Genomic DNA, 23,531 nt, shown 5'->3' on the forward strand with positions numbered 1-23,531 from the left:
TACTACCACCTGTATTTTTGCTTATTAGAGAAAAAATATATATTCTATGGTGTAATAAAGTAGCATCCATGATACAATTTATAAAGTCAAAGTAGCATTGATATTTAAGGTCATGGCAATTCAAATTTAAAAAAAAATATATATATAATAATAATAAAACAAAACTTGCCACCCTGCATCGTGACGAACGTTTTGACCGTTGCAAACTTAGAGGTGTGACGAGCGTCACGCATGCTGTCACGGTCGCAACACCCCCATGACGCCCATCACGCATGCTGTCACGAACGTGACAACTTGCTTTCTTGTAAATGCTTTTGACCGTTATGCTGTCACGAACGTGACACGCATGCTGTCACGAACGTGACACACTGCTGCCTCGTAACCGTGTCATGACCGTTACCCCCATTCAATTCACCTATTTATCCCCCATTATTTTTTTTTCTCACCAACTTCTCCTCCCAATTTCAAAACTCTTTCTTCAAATACCTTCACCACATTTTTCTTCCTACACCACATCATTCCAAAAACCACTCTATACAAAAAAATTTCATCCCCTTTTCCTTTCTCCTTCTTTTCTACCTACCAATCAAAATGGCGGAGAACCAACATCAAGAAATGCAATTTGGAAATATTATTTTCCGAACTGAAGATAGTAACTATCAACGGGAGCAGTTTGTTCGTTTCTAGCAACGCGGTGTCACATCTACCAGATACCCAGATTTCAATTGCTTACAAGAATTTGGATTACATCAAGGAGTGCAATGTCTGCTTAGGCTATCCGACTTAACCTTTATGTGCACACAAAATCACCCAACATACCCATCACTAACCTTGGAGTTTTTAAGCTCTTATTCATACACCACTCCAACCGGTGAGGACGAGTACTTAACCGGTGTCGCAAAATTCTGTATGTTCAACACTGAGTATGCACTATCTCAAGAACAGTTGAGTGCCATGCTACGTTTTCCTGAAGGAGACGACGTCCACCCAAGAATCCCTCCAAACTCAGAGTGGAACACGATCGCATTCGAACTTTTTGGAAAAATATCCGGTGTGGTAACCACCAATTGGGATGCATTACTTACTTCACACATACACAACCCCACTATCCGGTATTTTATCCGTATTTTGCAAAACACTATCTTTGGAAGAGCCAACAACAGCAAAGTTAACGCGAAAGAATTATTCTTCCTACACTGCATCTTTTCAGCAAATACAAGGGTCAACGCCGTCTCTTTCTTACTTCACCATATCCGTACCCTTTGTGCTCGAGGCAATCAACCTTTAGTGATTGGAGGCTTAATAACCACCATTGCACTCGATTTAAATTTAGGGGACCGACTTTAGAATTTGCAATCTTTGCCACCCCTGTTTATGGATATCGCCTACTGTCGCTCCTGCCGCTTAATCAAAAATAGGGTAGGCAGGAATTATTATCTTATGGTGAATAACCAAGAAATCCCAAGCGTCGTTTTGCCCAACATTGCACTCATCGATGTTACTAACCCCAACAGATTCATCTACGATTTGAATTCTCCCGAACCTACCATGCCTACACAAGCAAACCCGCCCCTAGACGAGTTTGATGAAATGGAGCAAGGTGATCAAGATCCTGAACAACATTCTGTCCCACATAATCCTTCCGATAATGTAGTTGGTCCATCCTCCCGGCGTCGTCGAAGAAGAAGGCCTGCAACATTCTGTCCCGCGATCAATGTTTTATCTTTGAAATTTATTTTATTTTCTCAAGTTGATTCTCAAAATTTTATTCATAAAAGTGTTTCAATGTTGTGCAGTGTGATTCAATGTGATGGATAAAACATTGAGAAATTGAGTCTTTAAATAGCTTTGTTTTTGCTAATTGCTGCTTTGATCTTGATCTTTTGATAAAAGATTCATTGAGATCTTTATACTATTTGAGGTGGGATTTTTACGACCTTTGTATTCATAGCAGATCTTGTCGCACACGACGTTATACCTTTTAACATAAAAATCTTATATCATGGTACCTTGTATAGTATTGCTTAGATGTATCTTAAATTTGAACGTTGAGAGGAAAAACAACTAAGTTATTCTTCTAGAAAATAAACTTTACTAAAGGTTATGCCGGAACAAACTCACAGAGGATATCAACTTGATATTCTATTAGAGAGACAAAACTTGTTAATCTTAAGTTTGGAGTTGACCATGTAAAATTAATGGTTTCTTGAGTATTCATGAGCAGATAATAATGTTGACAACATGTACAAATAGATACCAAAGCGATCCAAAAAGACATGTGCTCAAGTGATGCTTCAACATACACAATACTTAGATGCAATGATCATTGTATTAGATGGAATCTTTCAGATCCATCCATTACACCAGATAATTAATTGTATAATACTTAGATGCAATGATCATTGTATTAGATGGAATCTTTCAGATTCATCCATTACACCAGATAATCAATTGTAAAACTTCGGAAGATATATTACAATGAAACTATTTAAATATCTTTTACACATATAACAAGTGTTGAATTTTTTTTAAATAATCATATTTTTCAATTTAAATTCTAAAATAACCTATTTTTCAAAATAATTATGGAAATAACCATATTTCATTACGTATGTGCCAGTTGAACTGGCGCATCTAATTTCCAATGAGCACATGCGCCACTTGGTAGGGCGCATGCATGCCTTGTAAATTTCCAAATGAGCATAAGCGCCATTTGGTTGGGCGCATGCATTCCTTGAAGCCACATGCATTGACGCATGCATACACTACATCAGTGTATGCGCCAATGCATGTGGCGCATGCACTATGCATGTTTTTTTTTAATTTTATATTTTATATTTATAAATAATTATATTAAATACTTAAATGAAAAATAATATTATAATATAAAGTTAAAATACATAACAATTGACAAGAAAATCAATGACCTGTCCGATTGAAACGCCCCCTTGTTCCACATCCATGTGTGTTAGTCTGTCTTCGACGTCTCCCACGATTTCCCTGAGGTGTTTGGGGTCTTTGAGTGCTGACATGATGCAATGGTGGCTGGTGTGAAGGTCTCGTGGAAGTTCTAGTGGTATTTGATAGATTTGTCATCATTTCTCCCTAATAATTGTGGGTTGTCGCCAACAGCGCTTCCGTAATTGAGTTTGGTGCCCATGTTGACGTAGTTCGATCGTTGTACTTGGTTGGATTGTGGACGGTATGGTTGCCCGAATTGGGACATTGAATCATTTTGGAAATGAATAAATGGTTCCTACGGTGTACTAAAGTCAAACAATGGTTGGATGTTGTGGCGATGGGATGTTTGGGTGTTCATTTATGGGCGACTACGATGGCACGATGTTGAATCATATGAATCATCAGGGCTATAGACTGTTGTGGTGGCTGTGTATGGTTGTTGGTGGTTAGGGTTTGATTCCTGATTTTGAGTTTGGGTGTGTGGCATTAATTGGTTGCAAGATTGGGTGTTTGGTGGTTAGATGTATATGGTAGGGTGATGGTGTGAGGTTGATTGTTGGGTTTGGGTGGGTTGACATTGTTCTTGGGAGGATATTTATTGTTGGGCATATGATGATGAAGCTCGTTGGCATGAATCAATCAAATTCCTTAGCTTAGACACAAATTGTGGCGTTGTAACCGACCTAAACCATGTCATATAATGTTGAGTTGGTCTAGCACCATGTATGACTGGTTCATTTAAGATGTGTTGCCTTCGATTCCTCCAATGACGACGTATCTCTTTTGTGAAGTCTCTCCAATCGAAATAATCCCATTGGCCATTGACTCTTTGTTGATGTCAATCTCTCAAACACGTCGGAGGTTCTGGAATTTGTTGTTGCATGCCAAACCGCAGTTTTACACGGTCACTCTGGTGCATCTCCACAGTAGTGAACAGGATAATTTGTGTTTTTGTTGTCCAAATTACATCATCATCATGGTTAACCTGATGATCAAGACCTAGATACGATCTCCAGATAAATTGTATAAGAATATGACATGATTAGAGGATATGTAATTGGATAAGTTTTTTTAAATCAAATATAGAGTTGTTTAGTAGTAATACATCGTCTGGTCCAATGTCGTCTAAAAGATTGCGATAGACTACTACAACGTGTTTGGGATACCTGTTGTAGTTCATCCCTTTGACTGACCACCTAGATCGAAAAGATTAAAAATATATCAGTTACAGTTAGTTGTGGTATAAAGTCTAATAAATTAGAAGATTAAATATAAACTTACTTTGTTGCATATGGGAATGTGAATGGCTTCTCGTTGATCGGGGCGAGTGACGTCAGTCTTGACCAACCCCGTGCTTGTAGCAAATAGGCGCAAGAATAAAATGTACAAGTATTTTTTCTTTGTATTTTTACACAACGAACTATATAGATGGGACAAAACAGATGAACCCCAACTATATGTGCCTACCTTATTTATATTCCGTAACAACGACAAATACATAATATTTACCGTATTACCAATACTTTTAGGAAATAAAAAATTACCAAATAGAATCGTAATATAACACCGAGCTTTAATTATCTTTTCATACTCGATAGATTCTTCGTTTAATTTTATACTTGAATAATATTGTTTAAGATATTTTAAATTAATACCTTGACCCCTAGGTTGACCCGAAATCCGTCCTGTAGTTGTGTCTTCACACAAGGGGGAACCCAACAATTCCTCGCATATATAGTTACCTTGGTTAAATCTACCATTTACGGCCTTACCATCAATACGTAGACCTAACAACATGTAGACGTCCTCAAGTGTGACAGTACACTCATTGAAAGGAAGGTGAAATGTGTGGGTCTCGGGTCTCCATCTTTCTAACAAAGCAAGAATAAATTTGTAGTCAATTGAGTATGAGACTATGTTGAGTAGATTACTAAAACCGCATCCTCGAATATATGGTTTTATCAAAGGATCGTGTGGTACATATTCATGTACACGACATCGAAATCTCTTTGGGTCGTAATAAAACATAAGTAAGAAATAAGTAAGAAGAAGTAATAAACAATAGAGACATTTTGTTAGGAAATAAGAATAAGAATAAGAATAAGTAATAAACAATATAGATTAAGTAATAACATACAAATGTCGCAATATTATCGATTATTCCTCGATGTTCATCACCCATAGTCAATAGAGACATATTGTTGCAGAAAGGTTGAGTGTTGCAGACAGGTTGAGTTTTATAGATAAGATGAGTGTTGCATAGAGTTTGAGTGTTGCAAAGAGGTTGAGTGTTGCAGAGATGTTAAGTCTTACTATATTTATAGATGAGAAAGTAATTTTGATGGTAAGTTGCATTCACATGAAAGTGTACTTTGAATGTGATATATGTGAAGGCGTCATTGGTAAGGGTGCATGCCTTGTATTTTTGCATGCATGTGAGTATGCGTCTGTGGTAAGGGCGCATGCCTTGTGTTTTTACATGCATGTGAGTAGACGTTATTGAAGAGGGAGCATGAGTGGCTTTATGCATGTGAACACGCGTCATTGATAAGGGTGCATGCCTTGTCCTGTTAGGGCAGAAGCATCTTTACAGAGAATCATGCAGGCCCATGCCTTGGCTTATTATGGTAGAAGAATCTTGCAGACGTCATTCATAAGGGCGTTTCCCTTGTCTTGTCTCTGCATGCAGGAATCCTTGCAGATTCTTAAAAAAATTGATACATGATCAATGCACTTGCCTTGTCTTCTACATGCGTTGCCTTCACCATCTACCCTATTTAATTGTGTGTCTTGTCATCCTGGCAGGGTATGCATTAACAGAACCTTCTTCCAAACACTACCGCGAAAACATCAGATTGTCAAACGCAGATGCAGTAAGGTGGATCGACAATATTCCATTGGAGAAGTGAACTATGGCATACGACAACGATCAACGATGGGGCCACACGACAATAAATCTTGTGGAATCAATAAACTCTGTCTTCAAAGGCATCTGAAACCTACCTATAACCGCTTTAGTGCAAGCAACCTATTCCAGGCTAGGGGCGTTGTTTAAGACCAGACGTTCCAAATGGAGTTCAGTGTTACAATCTGGGCAGTTGTTCAGTGATGCTTCAATGAAATTCATTAAAGAAGAAGTTGTCAAAGCTAACACACATGTGGTCACGGTGTTTGACCGTACTAAAGGTTGGTACATTGTTGTTGAGTCCATGGATCACAATGAAGGCTTGTTGAGGGGACACTATCGAGTGGAACTAGATAGAGGTTGGTGCGACTGCGTAAAGTTCCAAGTCTTTCGTATGCCCTGCTCCCATGTCATAGCGGCATGTTCAAAGGTTCGATGGGATCCATCCAACTTACAATCTGACGTTTACAAAGTCATAAGTCTTTGCAATGTTTACAAAATTAGTTTTTCAGTGGTAGCAAAAGAGGATTAGTGGCATGCATATCAAGAGGACATTCTCTAGCACAATGAAATAATACGAAGAAAGAAAAATGACCGCCCAAACAGCACCCGTATTCGAACCGAAATGGATACGGTGAACAAAATAGTCAGATTATGTAGTTCATGTCGTCAGCCCGGTCATAATCGTACTAACTATCCCAGTGTTGGAACAAGCACAACAAGATAATTTTAATTGTAACTCTTTTGCTTTATATTAAAAATAATATTCATTTCGTATGATAACTTTGTGAGGAAATACCATCATAGACAAATACAACACATAAGCAACACATAAACAACAACACAAGAAACTACAACAAATAAAATACCATCACTAACAAATACAACACATAAACAACATAACTATGTGATTACAACAACATAATTATGCAATTACAACCATCAAAATAATTTTGTGAGGAGTATACATCATCCTGTGAACGTCTCTGTCAGTTTTAATATCCACCCAGAAACGAACTTCTCCATTTTGGTTGAACGTCGTATCGCCATTGAATTCTTCTGATCCTTTCACCGTCTGCAATGTCTCCATCTAACCAACGGTTCAAAGTTTGGTTAAGATGTTCGAACGTGTCTACATTCCAAAGTCGAATCTTCATCAGAGATTGAATTGTTGAAAAGATTAAACCGACATTTCTCTTGTGAATATATGGACACAAGTATGAATATACAGACATTTTAAAGAAAATTGAAGGAGATTGAAGGAAAATGGAATGAGGGTAAGAAGTTGTGTGAGAAATTATGGACGGAATGTTGTATTTATAGATGAGTGTACATGCATGCGCCATTACTTTGGACGCACACACACATGCCTACATGCACGCGTCAATGCTTTTGGCTCGCGCACACATGCCTACATGCATGCGTCAGTGCTTTTGGCGCGCACACACATGGCTACATGCATGCGCTAATGACTTTGACGCCTCCTGTTCATTGGAAATTACATGCGTCAGTTCAACTGACGCATAAGTCATGAAAGATAGGTATTTCCGTAATTATTTTAAAAAATAGATTATTTTAGAATTTAAATTTAAAAAAAATCACAAATGTTAAACGATAAAACTATTCTCTTATATGATGTTATCATCATTAGAATATTGTTTTTCAAACCATTATTAATTCAATATTGTTTATCACTTCTAGTTCCAAGAACATTTTACCCTAATGTGACTTTCCACATCCATTTATTTATGCAGAAGAGTGAAGTTAAAAAGTCTATGATGTCATACCTGTAGTCGGGTAATATACTGGTTGGTTGAGGGGTTTGTCTAGTAGATAGGTAATCTAGTACAGTGTTTATGCTTCTTTATTTCTTTCTTCTTACGTGTCTGTTATGCATACTTCTATATTCTACTGTATCTATTTTTTAAACTTACTAATAATATATATATATATATATATATATATATATATATATATATATATAAAACACAATTTTAAAATATCAAATTTTCCCCTAATTTTTAATCCTATGATATTGGATTTCAAATACTTGGAGTACTCTACTTAGATACTACATATACCAAATTATTTTTATTTATTATGATGGATGGTTTTTACCATATGGAGTGTGAAATTTAATTTTATAACAGTGTACTATTTCTCATATTTTTTTTCCAAGTAGAAGTTGAAGTTGAAATATGCAGTTGAGACGATGAGAGAGTAGAGGTGGATCTGACAATAGAAGCTACCTAGCACGTGTGTAGGAGGAGTTTTGACATTGAAAACAACTAAACAGACATTTCATCCTATAATTAATCTACTCATTGGTTGTGATAGTAACTTTGATATATGACACTTCACTACCTTATTCTTCTTCTTCCCTCTTTCCTATATACAAACACCACTACTCAAATAACCTCTTTTTACAATCTTCCAAACAGAGTAATTTTCCATTATTTTTTTATACCACAGAACAGAGGCACTGATCATCCACAAGCTACACACGTGATGGCATTTATAATAAACTCACAAGTCCATCCAACGAAAGAAACAAAAAATGTTTGGATCATTCACACGTGTGACACTACATGTTCAAACAAATCATTTTCGAATCATGTAATGCAAATTGGCACTAAGTTCTTGTTGGTGTTTTATTTTATGTTTGGTGTGGACTTTTCTTGGAAGGAGTATTATTGCAAACAACTTAAGGGCTTAATTAATAATTATATCATTTCAATATATTAGTTAGTTTGACTATATCAGTTAGACTTTGAGTTTAGATGACTCAATTATATTATTATCCAATTTTTGTACTTAAATAGAAAGAACAAGTGCCATGTACAATACAAGTTACCAAGAGAGAAATAATGTGGCTCTAATTTGTCATTTGTGGTGACATAAAGTGATATTAAAGCAACCTAATGTATTTATGTTCATGTGCCTGCACATTTGGAACAAGAAGCCATTTAAGATACGACAAATGTGATCACATTAGTATTGAACTTGTTTTATTACTAAGCATTGATATTGAGGTTTTATTTTTAGATGAAATGAAACTATTCAGTAGAAACTCACACACAATTATGAGCATCAGAGTTCAGAGTTCAAATCCTGATGATGGCATCCAACCTAACAATATCATATCAGCTTCTATCGGTTGAATTAAGATTTATAGACTGATTTCGAGCTTTTGGGCAATGAGTCATGATAATCTAAAGTTCGGCCGGAAGATAAGTAAAGTCTGATTAGTCAAGATTTGAACTCCGGATTTTTCTTTAACAACTCATAAATTGGAAGAAAAAAAATGAAGGGTATATTGAACAAAAATATAAGTTAGAATTGTGGGGTGCATTAGAAAAATAAAGGGTGTAAATACAAATTCTCTGCTACTTAGATATGGCAACAGGACGGAGTCGGTTTTAAGCAATACCTTTCTCTGAGGTAAAAATCAAATGAATGCATAATCATGGACATTCAAATACACATTTATGACAATTTCAAAACTTTTGTTGTTTGTAACATACCTCGCATCTAGTGGCTAAGAGGTAGTAGCAATATCAAGTTCTGTACAATTTAAGTAAGAAAAAACCTCCAATAAATTTGCAGTTAACCGGCTCAGGCGTAAACTCAAGGAGAGGGGAGTGATATCTATGACTATGAGGACCATCAAATACTACAAAGTGGAGCACTCTAAATGTTTCACAAGCTATAACATATCTTCAACCAAAAATCTTACCAGCATCAATCAAGCAAGCATCCTATTGATGATCTGAATGACATCTCTGGTATATGTTCTGCATAATTGGTTTATGAGAGAACCCAGAAAACCTCCAAACTGAAAAACCAATGAAGGACTGAGATCATGGGTTCATAGGGACACAGAAAAACCGAATCAGGTAGCTACAGCAGCACTGCACCTATGATTAACCGATACCATTACCATTACCATCTTGGTCTGCTGCTTCATTTGAATGCACGGAAACATTTTCAGCAGACCCTCTATCTCCCACTTGTTCAGTCTGTTTCTGCTCCAATTGCTTTGAATCTTGCTCAGGGAACACCTCGGTTTGTAACGATGGGGCGATATTATTTATATGCAGCCATGTTAGTTCCCATAAACTATTTCCATCACCATTACTACTGCTTCGCTCTAGTATGCGTCCTGCTTTCATAACAAGTAAAGTGTTCTTGAGAAGCTCGGGTACAAGCTCTTGAAGCTTCTCGCTTCTCCTTCCCCTAATTTTCACCTTCATAAATATTTCGAAACGATTTAACGCACCCAACCATAATTTGCTGAAGTCTGTAGATTGTGATAGGTCTTGGAGTAACAAGAGAAAAACTTTAGACAAGAGCTTCAAGGCAAGAATAAGTGTTCCTTCCATGTTCCGGTAGTCCTTTTGAGAGTGTGTCTGAGAAATTTCAAGCAAGTCATCAAGCACGGTGAAGATCACTTGATCAAAACATTGTAACCACAAGCCATGTGGAAGATGAATCCCAACTGATCCTGTTAAGCAATTCTGCAACGATAACAACGCATGGTTTCGAACCTCTTCTCTTTGGTCCAAACATAGTTTTTTTAGTCCTTGTATGAGCCTCAACCACATATCCCCAATATCCTGCAACATCTTTGCCACTTCTTCTTCTGTCATTGCTTGCTTAGCATCATTAGTCCACTTCTCAAGACAATTGACAGACCCTGTCATTAGATCAAGTGCCACTACAGACCGCTCAACCTGTCCAACACGAGACTCGGCAAATTGCTTTGCAGCATCTACACAGAGAACAAAATTAGCTGGGAGTATGTGGGCTCCATCTGACATAATGAAAAACAATGCATCAAATCCAGCCTCGGACGATTCCAAGTGTCTAGCAGTGATGGAAAGCAGCGATGTTATTGTCCGCCACCCTAACTGAGATCTAATATGAGAAGCATTTGCCTTCACAAGGTTACTAACTTCCTGTGTAATCTGTTCATAGTATGTGTCAGCGACCCGTGCGTCAAGCTTCAGGACAAGTTGCAGGGACCTCAAAAGTTCATCAGTAATGTTCTCTTTGTAAGGAAGTAAGCGATGGCAAATCCTTAAGAGTCCAAAGACAGCCTTCTCTACCTGTGCACAAGGCATCACGGTTGATTGCACAATATTGGAAATATGCTCATAAACATCCGGCCAAAGAAGCTCAATTCTATCTCGGTTATTCAGAGTGATTGCTACCAGTAACTCCAAGCAGAAAACTGAAGTATCTTCATCCTCAAATGTGTTGTTCCCTTTCTTCGGTTTCACTCCTGCGCTTTTGAGTGCTTTAGCAAGGTGCAATAGAGATTCAGCTTGCAAAAACTTACTCTCAGTAAATATGCTCTCAATGTGACACTTTTGAATTGTTTGAAGGGAACATTGTTGAGCAGCAACTTGTTCTTCAGATGGTACTGATTTTGTCTCTTCAGCACCAAGATATAAGAGTTGACTAAACCTGCTGATCAATCCTGAAGATCTCTTTGGAGTACTAACAGATAAAAGCTGAGATGAAGATAAAGAGTTAGCATAGCTTTTCCCACTCCCAGTTTCTGTGGAAGTTTCTGACTCTTCGGCCGCATCATTGGCCATTTGAGAAGGAAGAAGACCTAACTTCTGAAATTTTAAAATACAATCAAGAATATTCCTCCATCCTGTGCGGATGTAATCACCATACCTATTCGCAATAGTAAAAACAGTCTCAGTTGCCATTCTTGCTTTTGTGTCCTCTCCGAAGGCTAAAATTGACTCCTCGGGAGATAAAGGATCCAAAATAGTAACGAACTTACAAAGCGACACAACCAAATCATCTAGTACACTTTCAAGATGATAATAGGCTGATACCTTTGCAACAGCTAAGAATCCATCTATACATATTTGATACACCTCTTCAGTTTCAGCATTGTCAAATACCACAGAAATGGCAGCAACTGTTGGGCCGGACAATATGGCAAACATATCATAATCAAGGTGTGCTCTGCAATCAGAAACAATGAAGGGAGCTGTGTCTTTTGACTTGTTTATGAGATAAATCCAACGACTTGGGGTCATTTCAGGAAAAGCGGAACCTTGCTCAGGAGTTGTCCGGATCTCGCTTTTACAAATTGAGTGATATAGCCCAGACAGGACTTCTCGGGGTAGATCATTGCCACCATTTATTTGCCTATTATTTCGGACAAAATCTTCTTCTGTCATCTTCTTTTTGACCTGGGAATTGTGATGATCTGTATTAAGCAATATAATTGAATATGATAACAAGAGAGCGGCATCCTTGTTAGCTAGGATATGTGGTGACTGCTCATAATATCTATCTGAGAAGGCTTCTAGCACCCTCTGAATCTTCTGTGATTCTCCAGGCAGTCTGAAAGTCTCCAAAAATATACGCAGAGCTGTATCTACTGCCATGTCTTTGAAATCAAATGTTCTAGCAAATTCATGAAGAACCTGAACACAGAACTCGTCATGGTTTCCAAGGTAATCACCAATGAGATTCTTATCCAACCCAGTAGTGTACCTGAAAAAGGAGGCAACACTTTGGGGATCAAGTTTGTCGGGCAAAAGATGTACTCCTTGGAGAAACTGAAGACCTTTCTTGGCATCACGATTAAAATGATCGGCTCCAATCATCAACCTTTTCTTGAAGTGCTTTCTTCGACCAACAAAAGGAACCCAATTATTTGGATCGGTGAAGTTTTCACAATTTTCAAGCCAGAATGGAGTGTACTCTTCAAGATTCTCAACAGAATGTGCTGAACTCAAAGATCCTTTACCTATCCTTTCAGCCATTCCTTGTATGATGGCAATTAGACCATCCAAAGCAAGAATATTTAAGGAAGATAATGGACTGTTCACAGGAAATGCACTCTTGGACAACAAATTAGCAATGTCTTCAAAGATATTACTGCAAGTTGTGTCACAATCAAAGTTAGCATACATCTCCACCACAAATGCTTTTTGCCTGCAGAAGTCAACAAGTGCCTCCATGGCTACTTCCTGTTGTTGATATGAAGCCCCATATTTGCTTTGTGCAAGTCTCAAAATTACACAAGAAAAAAATGCTTCTAGCTGTAACTTGAGTTCTGTACGAAGATGATGATACAAATTTAAAACAATGCTACTTACCATGGAAAGTACAAGGGGGCTCATTGACAAACCAAATTGCATAAGATTACAGAATAATTCATCCTGAATTATGCTCAACAACCTAGGGTGTCGGTGAAAAGAAGAACCTCCCAATTCTATGGCTGAATTAATCAAAGTTAAGGCAAAAAGAGGAACATCTTCATCAAATGCTATTGTGTTTGATCGAGGACTCATTCCCATATGCTCAGCAACGTTCAACAGTGAACACAAGAAGTGAAATATTTCCAGCATGCAGGGAATCCCATGTGGTTCATTCATGAGCTGTTCATTCAGATCAGTCTCCTTGCCACTGCTTGCAGCTGTGTTTACATCCACTAAAATTGCTGCCGCATCACTCATAATATTAGAAGCAATGCCTGTGGACACAGATTGACTATCACTTGCAGAAATCAAGCTACCATTTTCCAATTGTGTGTTTGTAGAATGATGCTCATTTTTCACACCATCAATCTGTCCCTCAAAGAAAAAACTATAAGTTATTAGATACCCAAGTTTATTTATACATGTTCCCTCTCTCAAATTTTGCACCAGCAAATCAGTTTGCAATATTGACAGTAAAAATATCAGTATTTGCATTCATCAAGGCAATCTCTCAAACCCCTAACTAGTAAAAATACAAACACAGGCTGTAACAATCACTCTCAATGTTATTTCCCGTTTATATCTTAGTTTCTTATCAGTTTCATGGAATTCTACTCGATGATATATTTAAGGATTTTATTGAGTGGTTTAGGTTGTTTTAGGATGATTGCAATAAAGTTGAAGTCATATAGCATATCATATGGATGATAAACAATTATGTAAGAGAAAATAAGTTTTAAGTTTCAATGATTTCAGATTTGTCAGCTGAGAATAAGTGAACAAAAATAACATTATTGATAAAAAAAATTTAGCATAAATTTGAATTGTACCACCACCCTAAGATCCCTATTTCTCCTGACAATCATGTTCCTCGCTAACAAGTAGCAACCGTTTGAAATTGCCACAGATAAAAGTGATTTGCATGCAACAGGACAAAGGTAAAACAATATTTTTACCTTTTCTTTTAAAGCAGTGCTCCCATTTACAAATGCATGCTCTGTAACGTCAATGTCTTGAAGGTGACAGAAGATAGACCGAACAAGTTCATGCATTGTGTAGCGTGCTATCCTCTGCAACAACTCACTTTTGGTTCCTGCTTGATGAACTATACGGAAACAAGTGTTTACTATGGTGCAAATATGCTGGTTACTCAGCATTACAGATGCTTTACTTTTCACACATGCCAAAAAAGCTTGTAATATCTTCATTAATACCACTTCTTCTGATCCTGGATCAGTCACCTCAAATCTACAACTTGTGACAGCATCAACTACCAAGTGCATGGCATCCCCAACATTGACAGTGTTCTGATCAATTACATCCAGAGTTAAGATCTTGTAAACAGACGACAGAGCAACACCAGTAATTGGTGCGCCAGTTTCATCTGATTGAATCACATCCAGAAAAGGCTGGAGATACAAGACAGGGTCTATGACATGCCAATGACTCTGCCACAAAAAAATCTGCTTCCTTAAGTTCTTTAAAGACTGAACAAGAGAGTGCTCCAATTGATCTTCGTCTGACATATAATGAACACCCCATCTAACATTTCTTCGCATGACTGCCAAAACAGCACCAATTTCTGCATTGATCATGCACGCCACAGTAGTTCTGCTAAGATATCCAGCACCACACTGCCCAGCTTCCTCTTCCATTGTATCAATACCAGTTTGCATTTCCAACTTTGTATGTTCCATTTTGCCAAGCAAACCTGTTTGACATTCACCAAAAAAACAATTCTGAAAATGAAACACAACCCAAAGAAAAGCAACTTTGAAACAGACAACCAATACAATTACAACGCAATTTGGATATCCACATGTCAAAGTGAAGCATAAGAAACACAACCCAATGAAAAGCAATTTTGAAACAGACAACCAATACAATTACAAGGCAATTTGGATATCCACATGTCAAAGTGAAGCATAAGAAACACAAAAATTCCAATATCAAATCAACAAGGTTTAAAATATAAAACAAAGTTTGAGTGTCAACCAAAACTTCATAGAAACTCTTCAAGACAATATATAACATACATACATGAACATGAAGCACTACTATTGAATAGCAGCTATGGTAGCGCTATAGCACCATAGCATATTGGAATTTTAACAAACCGGTATTGTTCCATGATACACAACTCAAGACAAACTGTTGTGAAACAGAAACTTGTAGAAAAATATTTTCTGCAATCTGCCATTGACAACACCGCAGTTCAAAGCTCTAATTACGCGCAAACAAATTCAACTTTATCACCAATCACCTATACATGTTGAAATCAAACCAACACTGCTTCAACTCTCTCCATTATAAAACCATCATTACACTGAAATTCACCTGGAACAACAAGCTACTCCAACCAGCAACTACATCACTCACTGATTCCTCCGCAAAAATACAACTTCAGGTGAAAATTCTCAAATTAAGTTCAATTCAACCACAAACTCTCTAAACAAAACCCTTAGATCTAGAATGAAATAAACAATTTTAGATTGAATCAATTTAATTGAACAGTAACAACGAATTTAATGATCAATTGGGACATAGCCCAATTGAAATAAAAGACTCCCAAACAGCATGATAAACCTTTGATTTGGACACTTACACAAAAGAAAACGAATATCAACATTGAAAATTTAATCTTAATGGTGGAAATGAAAACAGTGGCAGATGAAGAAGAGGGAAGAAGGTTACCGAGATCGTGAGAGTTAGGTCAAAAATCGGAGCTGGTGTGTTGCATTGAAATCATGCTTTTGTGCTACTTCAAATCTAAATCTTCACAATAACAGGTTCCCCTTTTTCACTCTCTCTTGCACACACAACAAATTATGACAAAAATATCACCAATTTTTTTTCATTCAATTTTTGTATTTTCGACACTATTTTATGAATTTATTATGATTTAGATTACCACTCCAATGGCAAATTACTTTATTATTACTCTTTTTTTTTGTTTTCCTATATAAATATTGATTTTCCATTTAAATTTTTTAATTAATATGATAATTAATACAGAAAAAATAAAAAATGAAGGACGCGTATCGTAATATTATTAGAATAATTTAAATGATTTAATATATTGATAATTTCTTATTGAGTGATTATATAAAAAAAATTATTCTGATATCAATTAAACTCATTAACATAGTATAATTTTAAGTTCTTTTTTTCGGAGGTTCAAATCTAAAATTATCTAAATTAAAACTCTAAATTGATTTAACAATATTTAAAATTAAATCATCAGGATCGAATTAAATTTTAATTTAATTTTTTAAAATCGGATCATGTATATATTTTAATAATGTTTTATATTAGTACGGTATATTGATCGGTCTCCAATTCTATTTGTTTTCTGACACTCATTCGACACAATTTCACGAAGTCGGTAACACATTATTCTACCTATTTTGTTATTCTGTTTAGTAAATTAGATGTTTGCATTTTTATTTCAGTTTGATAATTATCTTTGGTTTGCGTCATTATACTCCATTTTATGTCCCCTTATGGTAGTTTTATTGGTTTCAGGTGTAAGCAAGAATACCGAAGGACTCGCCAAGGGAATCGGACGTCCCCGGCAGCGGTGCAAAAAATTTGATCGGGAAAATAACAAGTGTATTATTTTGCCAATGTAATAATAATAGGGATATTTCCCAAAGATCGATCTTGAGGACTGCGCAGCAATACAAGTTCAAATTGTGATTCAATTGAACAAAACAAGTAATTGGGGTTTTGTAAAAAGTCACTGTATAAGGGAATTAGAAAATAAAGCGGAATAAATATTTTTCACAGTTTATAATAATATGTCAAGGATGGTGTATGAATCTCTCCTGCAATGACTTTGAATGTATATCTCCTTAAACAGTTCAAAATGAGCAATTATCGGATCTTAAAATTATTTTTCCCCAAGACCTCATAGGGAAACCTTTGATCATTCATTCTAATCTCTAAGTCCTTAGGCGATTATAATGAAACCAAGCCGTACAAATTAACAAATTGTTAACCATATAACAATCCTTATTTTTCTGATACCCTATGGTTAACAAATTGATATCACTTAGGGCTAGGGATACCCTATGGTTACCGGCTTTATAACAATCCTTATTTTTCTAATACCCTATGATTAACAAATTGATATCACTTAGGGCTATGGATACCCTATGGTTACCGGTTTTATAACAATCCTTATTTTTCTGATACCCTATGGTTAACAAATTGATATCACTTAGGGCTAAGGATACTCTATGGTTACCGGTTTTATCTTGTTAATTTGTACGACTTGGTTTCATTATAATCGCCTAAGGACTTAGAGATTAGAATGAATGACCAAAAGTTTTCCTCTGAGGTCTTTGGGGGAAATGATTTTAAGATCCGGTAATTGCTCATTTTGAACTGTTTAAGGAGATATACATTCAAAGTCATTGCAGGAGAGATTCATACACCATCCTTGACATATTATTATAAACTGTGAAAAAGATTTATTCTGCTTTATTTTCTAATTCCATTATACAGTGACTTTTTAGAAAACCCCAAGTATTTGTTTTGTTCAATTGAATCACAATTTGAACTTGTATTATTGCCCAGTCCTCGAGATCGATCTTTGGGAAATATCCCTATTATTACTATATTGGCAAAATAGTACACTTGCTATTTTCCCGATCAAGTTTTTGGCGCCGTTGCCGGGGATTACCAAATATAAAGTTTAAATTATTTCAATTGAAATTTTGTTGCTCTGCAAATAAAATTTATTTTCTGTTATTTTAATAATTTATTTCGATTAATATCAACTAATTTGTGTCTGATATTTATATGCGAGGTATGGCCTCAGCTGATTTTCCTTTTGATGCAGAAATTGAAAGAACTTTGCGGGCAAGACTCAGACAAGCTTGATTGGAAAGACTGGAATCAGACGAAGAACAACCTTCCATTCATTCAGGTTCAGATTCAGGTTCAGAGAGAGAGATTGAAACAATGGGGGAGAATCCACCGCCACCAGAAAGACTGTTGGGTGACTACGGAGGTGCAAATGCACCAACCGGCAGATTAACAATTGTCAATCAACCAGTGAACGTGGCTAATTTCCAGTTATATCCTAGTACTATTAATCAGCTTGAAAGGAAGCATTTCATTGGAAAGGTAAATGAAGATGCAAACAAGCATTTGCAGAGGTTTCTGACCATGAGTAACACTCTAAAAATTGATGGTCACACCGAAGAAGCCAAGAAGTTAAGAATGTTGTCGTTCACCTTAGTGGAAGAAGTCGAAGAATGGTTTTATTCTCTACCAGCCGGTAGCATCACATATTGGGAAGAGATGGAAAAAACCTTCTTGAATGAGTATTTTCCAGCGTCGGTTTTTCTGCGGAAGAGGTATGAAATTCTGAATTTTAAGCAGAAGGACGGGGAAACTTTGGGAGACGCCTATAAGAGATTCAAGAGAGTCATGGTCGTCTGTCCAACTCATAATATGGATCCAACCAAACAGATGCAGATATTTGTGAATGGTCTCAAAATAAAGACCAAATAGTTGATTGATATCGCAACCAGTGGCTCTACTAATTTCTCAACAGCCACCAACGTCAAGAAGATCATTGAAGCTATTGCTGCTAATGAGCACTTAGAGTTATACGATAGATGTCAAAGTAACCCCGAAAGGGTTATCGATTTAAAGCTGGAAACTAATAAAATATGTATCGAAGATACTATAGCTGCTGAAGTTAAGAAGAAGCTGAAGGTGGCACAGGTCCAACCGGCTCCTACTGTCTGTTGTGAGATTTGTAATAGTTCGTACTAAACGGTGTATTGTTTTGCAACTCCTCAACAAGTGGAGGAAATCAAATTTTTGAAGCAGAATAATCCCTATTCCAACACGTACAATCTGGGTTGGAAGAGTCATCCCAACTTCTCATGGAAAGACCAGAAGGGGAATGCTCTTCAACACGGTCAATACCAAACTCAATATCAACAACAGCAGCAACAACAAGCCCCTAAGAAAGCTGATTGGGAGATTGCCATTGAAAGAATGACAACTCATAATGTTCAATTCCAAGAAGAAACCCGAAACAATCAGAAAAACACCACAACATCCATAAAAAATCTTGAAGTCCAGATAGGTCAAATAGCACAGTAATTAGCCTCGAGTTCTTAAGCACAAGGTGCTCTACCTAGTGTAACTGTAACAAATCCTAGAGAGCATAATAATGTGAGCGTTGTGACAATAAGAAATGGTAAATATGATCAAGTAGTTGAGGAGATGGATGAAGAGGAAGATCAATTGATCGAAGTGGATCTTGAGATCAAAGAAAATGAAGTTGTAAGGGAAGAATTGGTGGCACCGAAACCAGTAGTGAAAGAAATAGTCATTGAGCCTAAGTCGGTTGTTAAGCTTCCTTTTCCCACCAGAAACAAGAAAAAGGGGCAACATGGGAAAAACTTTGAGAAGTTCCTAGAGTTGTTCAAGAAGCTAGAGATTAACATTTCGTTGTTGGAAGAACTTGAACAAATGCCTATTTATGACAAGTTCATGAAGGACGTCATTTCTAAGAGGCGTGCCATCGACACCAACCTGATTAGTCTAACTGAAACTTGTAGTGCTATTTTGTAGGGTATGAAGATCCCAATGAAGAAGAAAGATCGAGGAGCAGACACTATTCCTTGTACCATTGGAGATAGGTCATTCAAAAAGGCTCTTATTGATCTAGGAGCAAGTGTGAGTCTCATGTCGTTATCAATTTACAAGAAGCTTGGTATAGAGGTTGTGCAAGATACCAGGATGACACTCCAATTCACCGATCATTCGGTCAAGAAACCGTATGGTATTATTGAAGATGTTCTAGTGAAAATTGACAAGTTTGTATTCCCGGTGGATTTAGTGATTCTAGAAATGCCTGAAGATGAAGAGATCCCTCTCATCCTTGGGAGACCCTTTTTAGAGACGGGAAGATGCTTAATCAATATAGAAGAATGGACTATGGAGCTGAAGGTTTATGATGAGGAATTAAAGATTGATGTTCGAAACACCATGAAGTACAAAGATGATATTTGTACCAGTCATACTATAGAGGTTCTGGATTAAGTGATGACGTGTGATAGTCCTTTGAATGCACCACAGTTACCTTTGGAGAGAGTGTTGAAGTTGTCTATTTTCGACAGTGATAAAGATGTGGACAACGGGGAATTCGAAGTGTTGGCCTTGATGGACGCATAACCCCCATGGAAAGGATCTCGACCACGCCGGTGGGAAGATCTATGACTACCTCAAACTAGTGAAGAGGATAAAGAGCCCAAGAAGGGAACAAAGTTGAAACAACTTCCTGAGAATCTCAAATATGTCTTTCTCGATTATGAAGGTAAATGCCCAGCTATCATAAATTCGAGCCTCAAGAATATCCAAGAAGAGAAGCTCATTGAAGTCCTAAAAAAATACAAAAATGTTTTTGGATGGGCAATTGAGGATTTGAAAGGTATTAACCCTACTGTGTACATGCATAAAATTCTCATGAAAGAAGACCACAAATCGGTGGTCCAACTGCGGAGAAGACTCAACCCAACAATGAAAGAAGTAGTTCTGAAAGAGATGGTGAAATTGTTAGATGCATGTCTTATATATCCTATTTCTGACAGCCCTTGGGTGAGTCTGGTGCATGTGGTCCCAAAAAAAGGGGGGACCACCGTTATAAGAAATGAAAAGAATGAGTTAATCCCTACAAGGACAATTACCGGTTGGTGCGTGTGTATTGACTACTGATAACGCGAAAACACATCAGATAATTGCCTTAATTTACACTCAAAGATCACACCATTTCGATTAATATCCCGATTATTGCGCAAGTATTCGTGTTGTTTTTGCAGGTATTTGAATCTCCATGCACTAAAGAGCAAAATGAAGAAAAGGAAGAAAAAGAAGAAGAAATACGTTGAAAAGCACAGAAAAACCAGAAAAACAGAGTTTGCAGATTTTGCTGATGTGACGACCGTCACAGATTCACGACGCTTGTCATGACCCAGACTGTGACGACCGTCATAGGCCCATGACGAGCGTCACGCGGCCACAAAGTGCGCTTTGAAACAGTCAACCACAACACCCAAAAGTGCCTAAATTTCCTCCAACAAACTCATTCCCACGAATTCCTCACTCAAGACCAAGTCTCCCTTGATTTCCTCAACTACTAAGACCTAATGGACACTATATAAAGGATTCAAATGGGAAAAATTGGGGATGCCTACTTTGAGATTTACGCTCTGCAATTTAATTTTCAGCTTTCTAGCTTTCAGCATTTTTTTCTTTCCAGCAACCTTGTTTTCGTTGCCTTATTGTATTCGCCATTCTTTTTAGAGTTTCCCTTTTTCCAGTTAGTTTTCCAGTTAGCCATAGTAGTAGTTTCCTACACTAGGGAACTACTACGCTTTATTTAATTTTAATAGTAATTTGTATTGAAGAAGCAAAGCCTACCCACTTGTGGAGGACTGCTCAAGTACTCCAAGAATCGCTACACTCTGTTACTTCGATCTCCAGGTTTTTATTGAATTATTATTGTTATTGCCCATTTATTATTATAAGCATGTCTGCCGCAATATTGATCTGTTTACGCCTTGTGTTTGCTTTATTTAATATGTCCGGCTAAACTACCGGTATCGGTATGTAGCAACTTAATCTGATGGGATTTAATAATAACCGGTGAAAACCCTTTTTCTCAAATAACCTTTTAGGCTGAAGTTTTTAATCTAAATTTAATTAACTTTATCACAAAAGCGTGAAAAGCTATTTAATACGACTTTGCCACGAGAGTGGGAAATTAACTAAGGTAAGAACCAACAATCGCGAGAGCGTGAGGCTCGAGCTGGATAGTAAAGATTAGGCATTGAGTTGAAAAACAGCGAGAGCACTTTAAAAGCAATTAGAACTTATTTATTTTCAAAAAGTAATTTTGACTTCAAATGGGACAGCGAGAGCGTACATTCTGACTTAAAATTATAGGCCGAATCAACAACCACGAAAGTGTGAGATAAAGTCTTTTAAATAAACATTTTCTACTGAGAGATATTTGGCATTTAAACTATTCACCGGTGACTTATCGAATCCCTGAAAATTAATGCACTGCATACTGATTCCTTCCATTAATTCTTTCTTAAACCAAAAAGTCCCCTTAGATTTACTATATTACCCCCGAACTTCTACTCATCATTTCCCTTAGCTAAACAAAGTGACGTTAGTGACACTAGTTTGACCATAGGTCCCTATGGGATCGATATCTTTTAAAACTAAAGCGACCGGACTGTGCACTTGCAGTCAAGTACCCGACAGACTATATTTTATATATATAGCCAGATCAGCATCAAGTTTTTGGCGCCGTTGCCGGGGAACTATTTTAGTCGAATAGTGAGATTCTTTCGTTGCACGGTATAGACTAAGGTAAAAAAAACCAATCTTCTCTCCTTTCTTTCCCTGATTATATGCCAAGTACTCGCTCACAAGGCGATAACTTAGCACCACCAATCCCTGAATTAGAATGTTTCCTATACGTGAGACGCCGAATACACGAATATCAACAAAAGTACGGTATTCCCGATATCTTCTTTCCTCCTAAATCAGAAGAAAAACCAAACATGGCTGAAGAAGGACCCCATAATCGTCCTCTTAAATTCTACGCTACCCCGTCTCAACAAGAACCTTACAACAGCATTGTTGCCCCCGCTATTAATAAAAACGATTTCAAGCTGAAATCCTCACTCTTATCAGCCGTCCAACAACATCAATTTGCTGGAAATCCAACAGAAGATCCTAATGAACACCTGACCAAGTTTGTGCAGTACGCCGATACTGTAAAAGCGAATGGTGTATCTCAAGATGCGATAAGACTACGCATCTTTCCCTTTTCACTAAGAGACAGAGCTTGGGCTTGGTTGCAATCCTTTCCCTCCAACTCCGTTACAACATGGGAAGAACTGAAGAACGTCTTCTTATCTCGATACTTTCCGCCAAGCAAAACTGCTATGCTGAGAGCTCAAATCAATGGATTCAGGCAAAAAGATGTGGAATCTCTCTACGAAGCATGGGAGAGATATAAGGACATGATGAGGATATGTCCACATCACGGTCTAGAAGACTGGGTGATCATTCACACATTTTATAATGGGCTTCTGTATAACACAAGACTTACAATAAACGCTGCCGTGGGCGGTGCACTTATGGATAAGCCATACACCGAAGCCTATCAACTCATTGAAAACATGGCCCAAAACCATTGCCAATGGGGAGGTGAACGAACTCCAGTGGAAAAATCCCAGACTAAGGGTGGAATGTACGAAATCAGTAGCCTTGACCATGCTAATGCAAAGGTAGATGCCCTTGTCCAAAAATTAGATAACTTGACCATACCACCCGTAGCCACCGTGGCTGCTGTAACTCAAAACTGTGAGTGATGTGGAAACCCT

At 37.2% G+C, this 23,531-nt stretch overlaps 2 protein-coding genes and 1 non-coding gene across 3 annotated transcripts; 1 reads left to right on the top strand and 2 right to left on the bottom strand.

Annotated features, from left to right (window-relative positions):
* Window positions 1-9,333: 9,333 nt before the first annotated feature.
* LOC127118269 (ARF guanine-nucleotide exchange factor GNOM) lies at window positions 9,334-16,008 on the bottom strand. Its single transcript, XM_051048430.1, has 3 exons — window positions 15,796-16,008; window positions 14,058-14,812; window positions 9,334-13,470 (listed from the first exon to the last, which is right to left on the bottom strand). The coding sequence occupies exons 2-3, from the start codon at window positions 14,796-14,798 to the stop codon at window positions 9,790-9,792; spliced, it is 4,422 nt and encodes a 1,473-aa protein (XP_050904387.1). The 5' UTR covers window positions 14,799-14,812; window positions 15,796-16,008; the 3' UTR covers window positions 9,334-9,789.
* Window positions 16,009-19,716: 3,708 nt separating this feature from the next.
* On the top strand, window positions 19,717-20,172 carry LOC127122056 (uncharacterized). The gene has a single exon (XM_051052463.1). The coding sequence runs from the start codon at window positions 19,717-19,719 to the stop codon at window positions 20,170-20,172; it is 456 nt and encodes a 151-aa protein (XP_050908420.1).
* Window positions 20,173-23,090: 2,918 nt separating this feature from the next.
* LOC127124842 (small nucleolar RNA R71) lies at window positions 23,091-23,197 on the bottom strand. The gene has a single exon (XR_007804320.1). It is a non-coding gene; the product is annotated as a small nucleolar RNA R71 (small nucleolar RNA).
* Between the last annotated feature and the right edge of the window lie 334 nt (window positions 23,198-23,531).

This window comes from Lathyrus oleraceus, chromosome 2 (assembly GCF_024323335.1).
Source record: "Lathyrus oleraceus cultivar Zhongwan6 chromosome 2, CAAS_Psat_ZW6_1.0, whole genome shotgun sequence".
Lineage (NCBI taxonomy): Eukaryota > Viridiplantae > Streptophyta > Magnoliopsida > Fabales > Fabaceae > Lathyrus > Lathyrus oleraceus.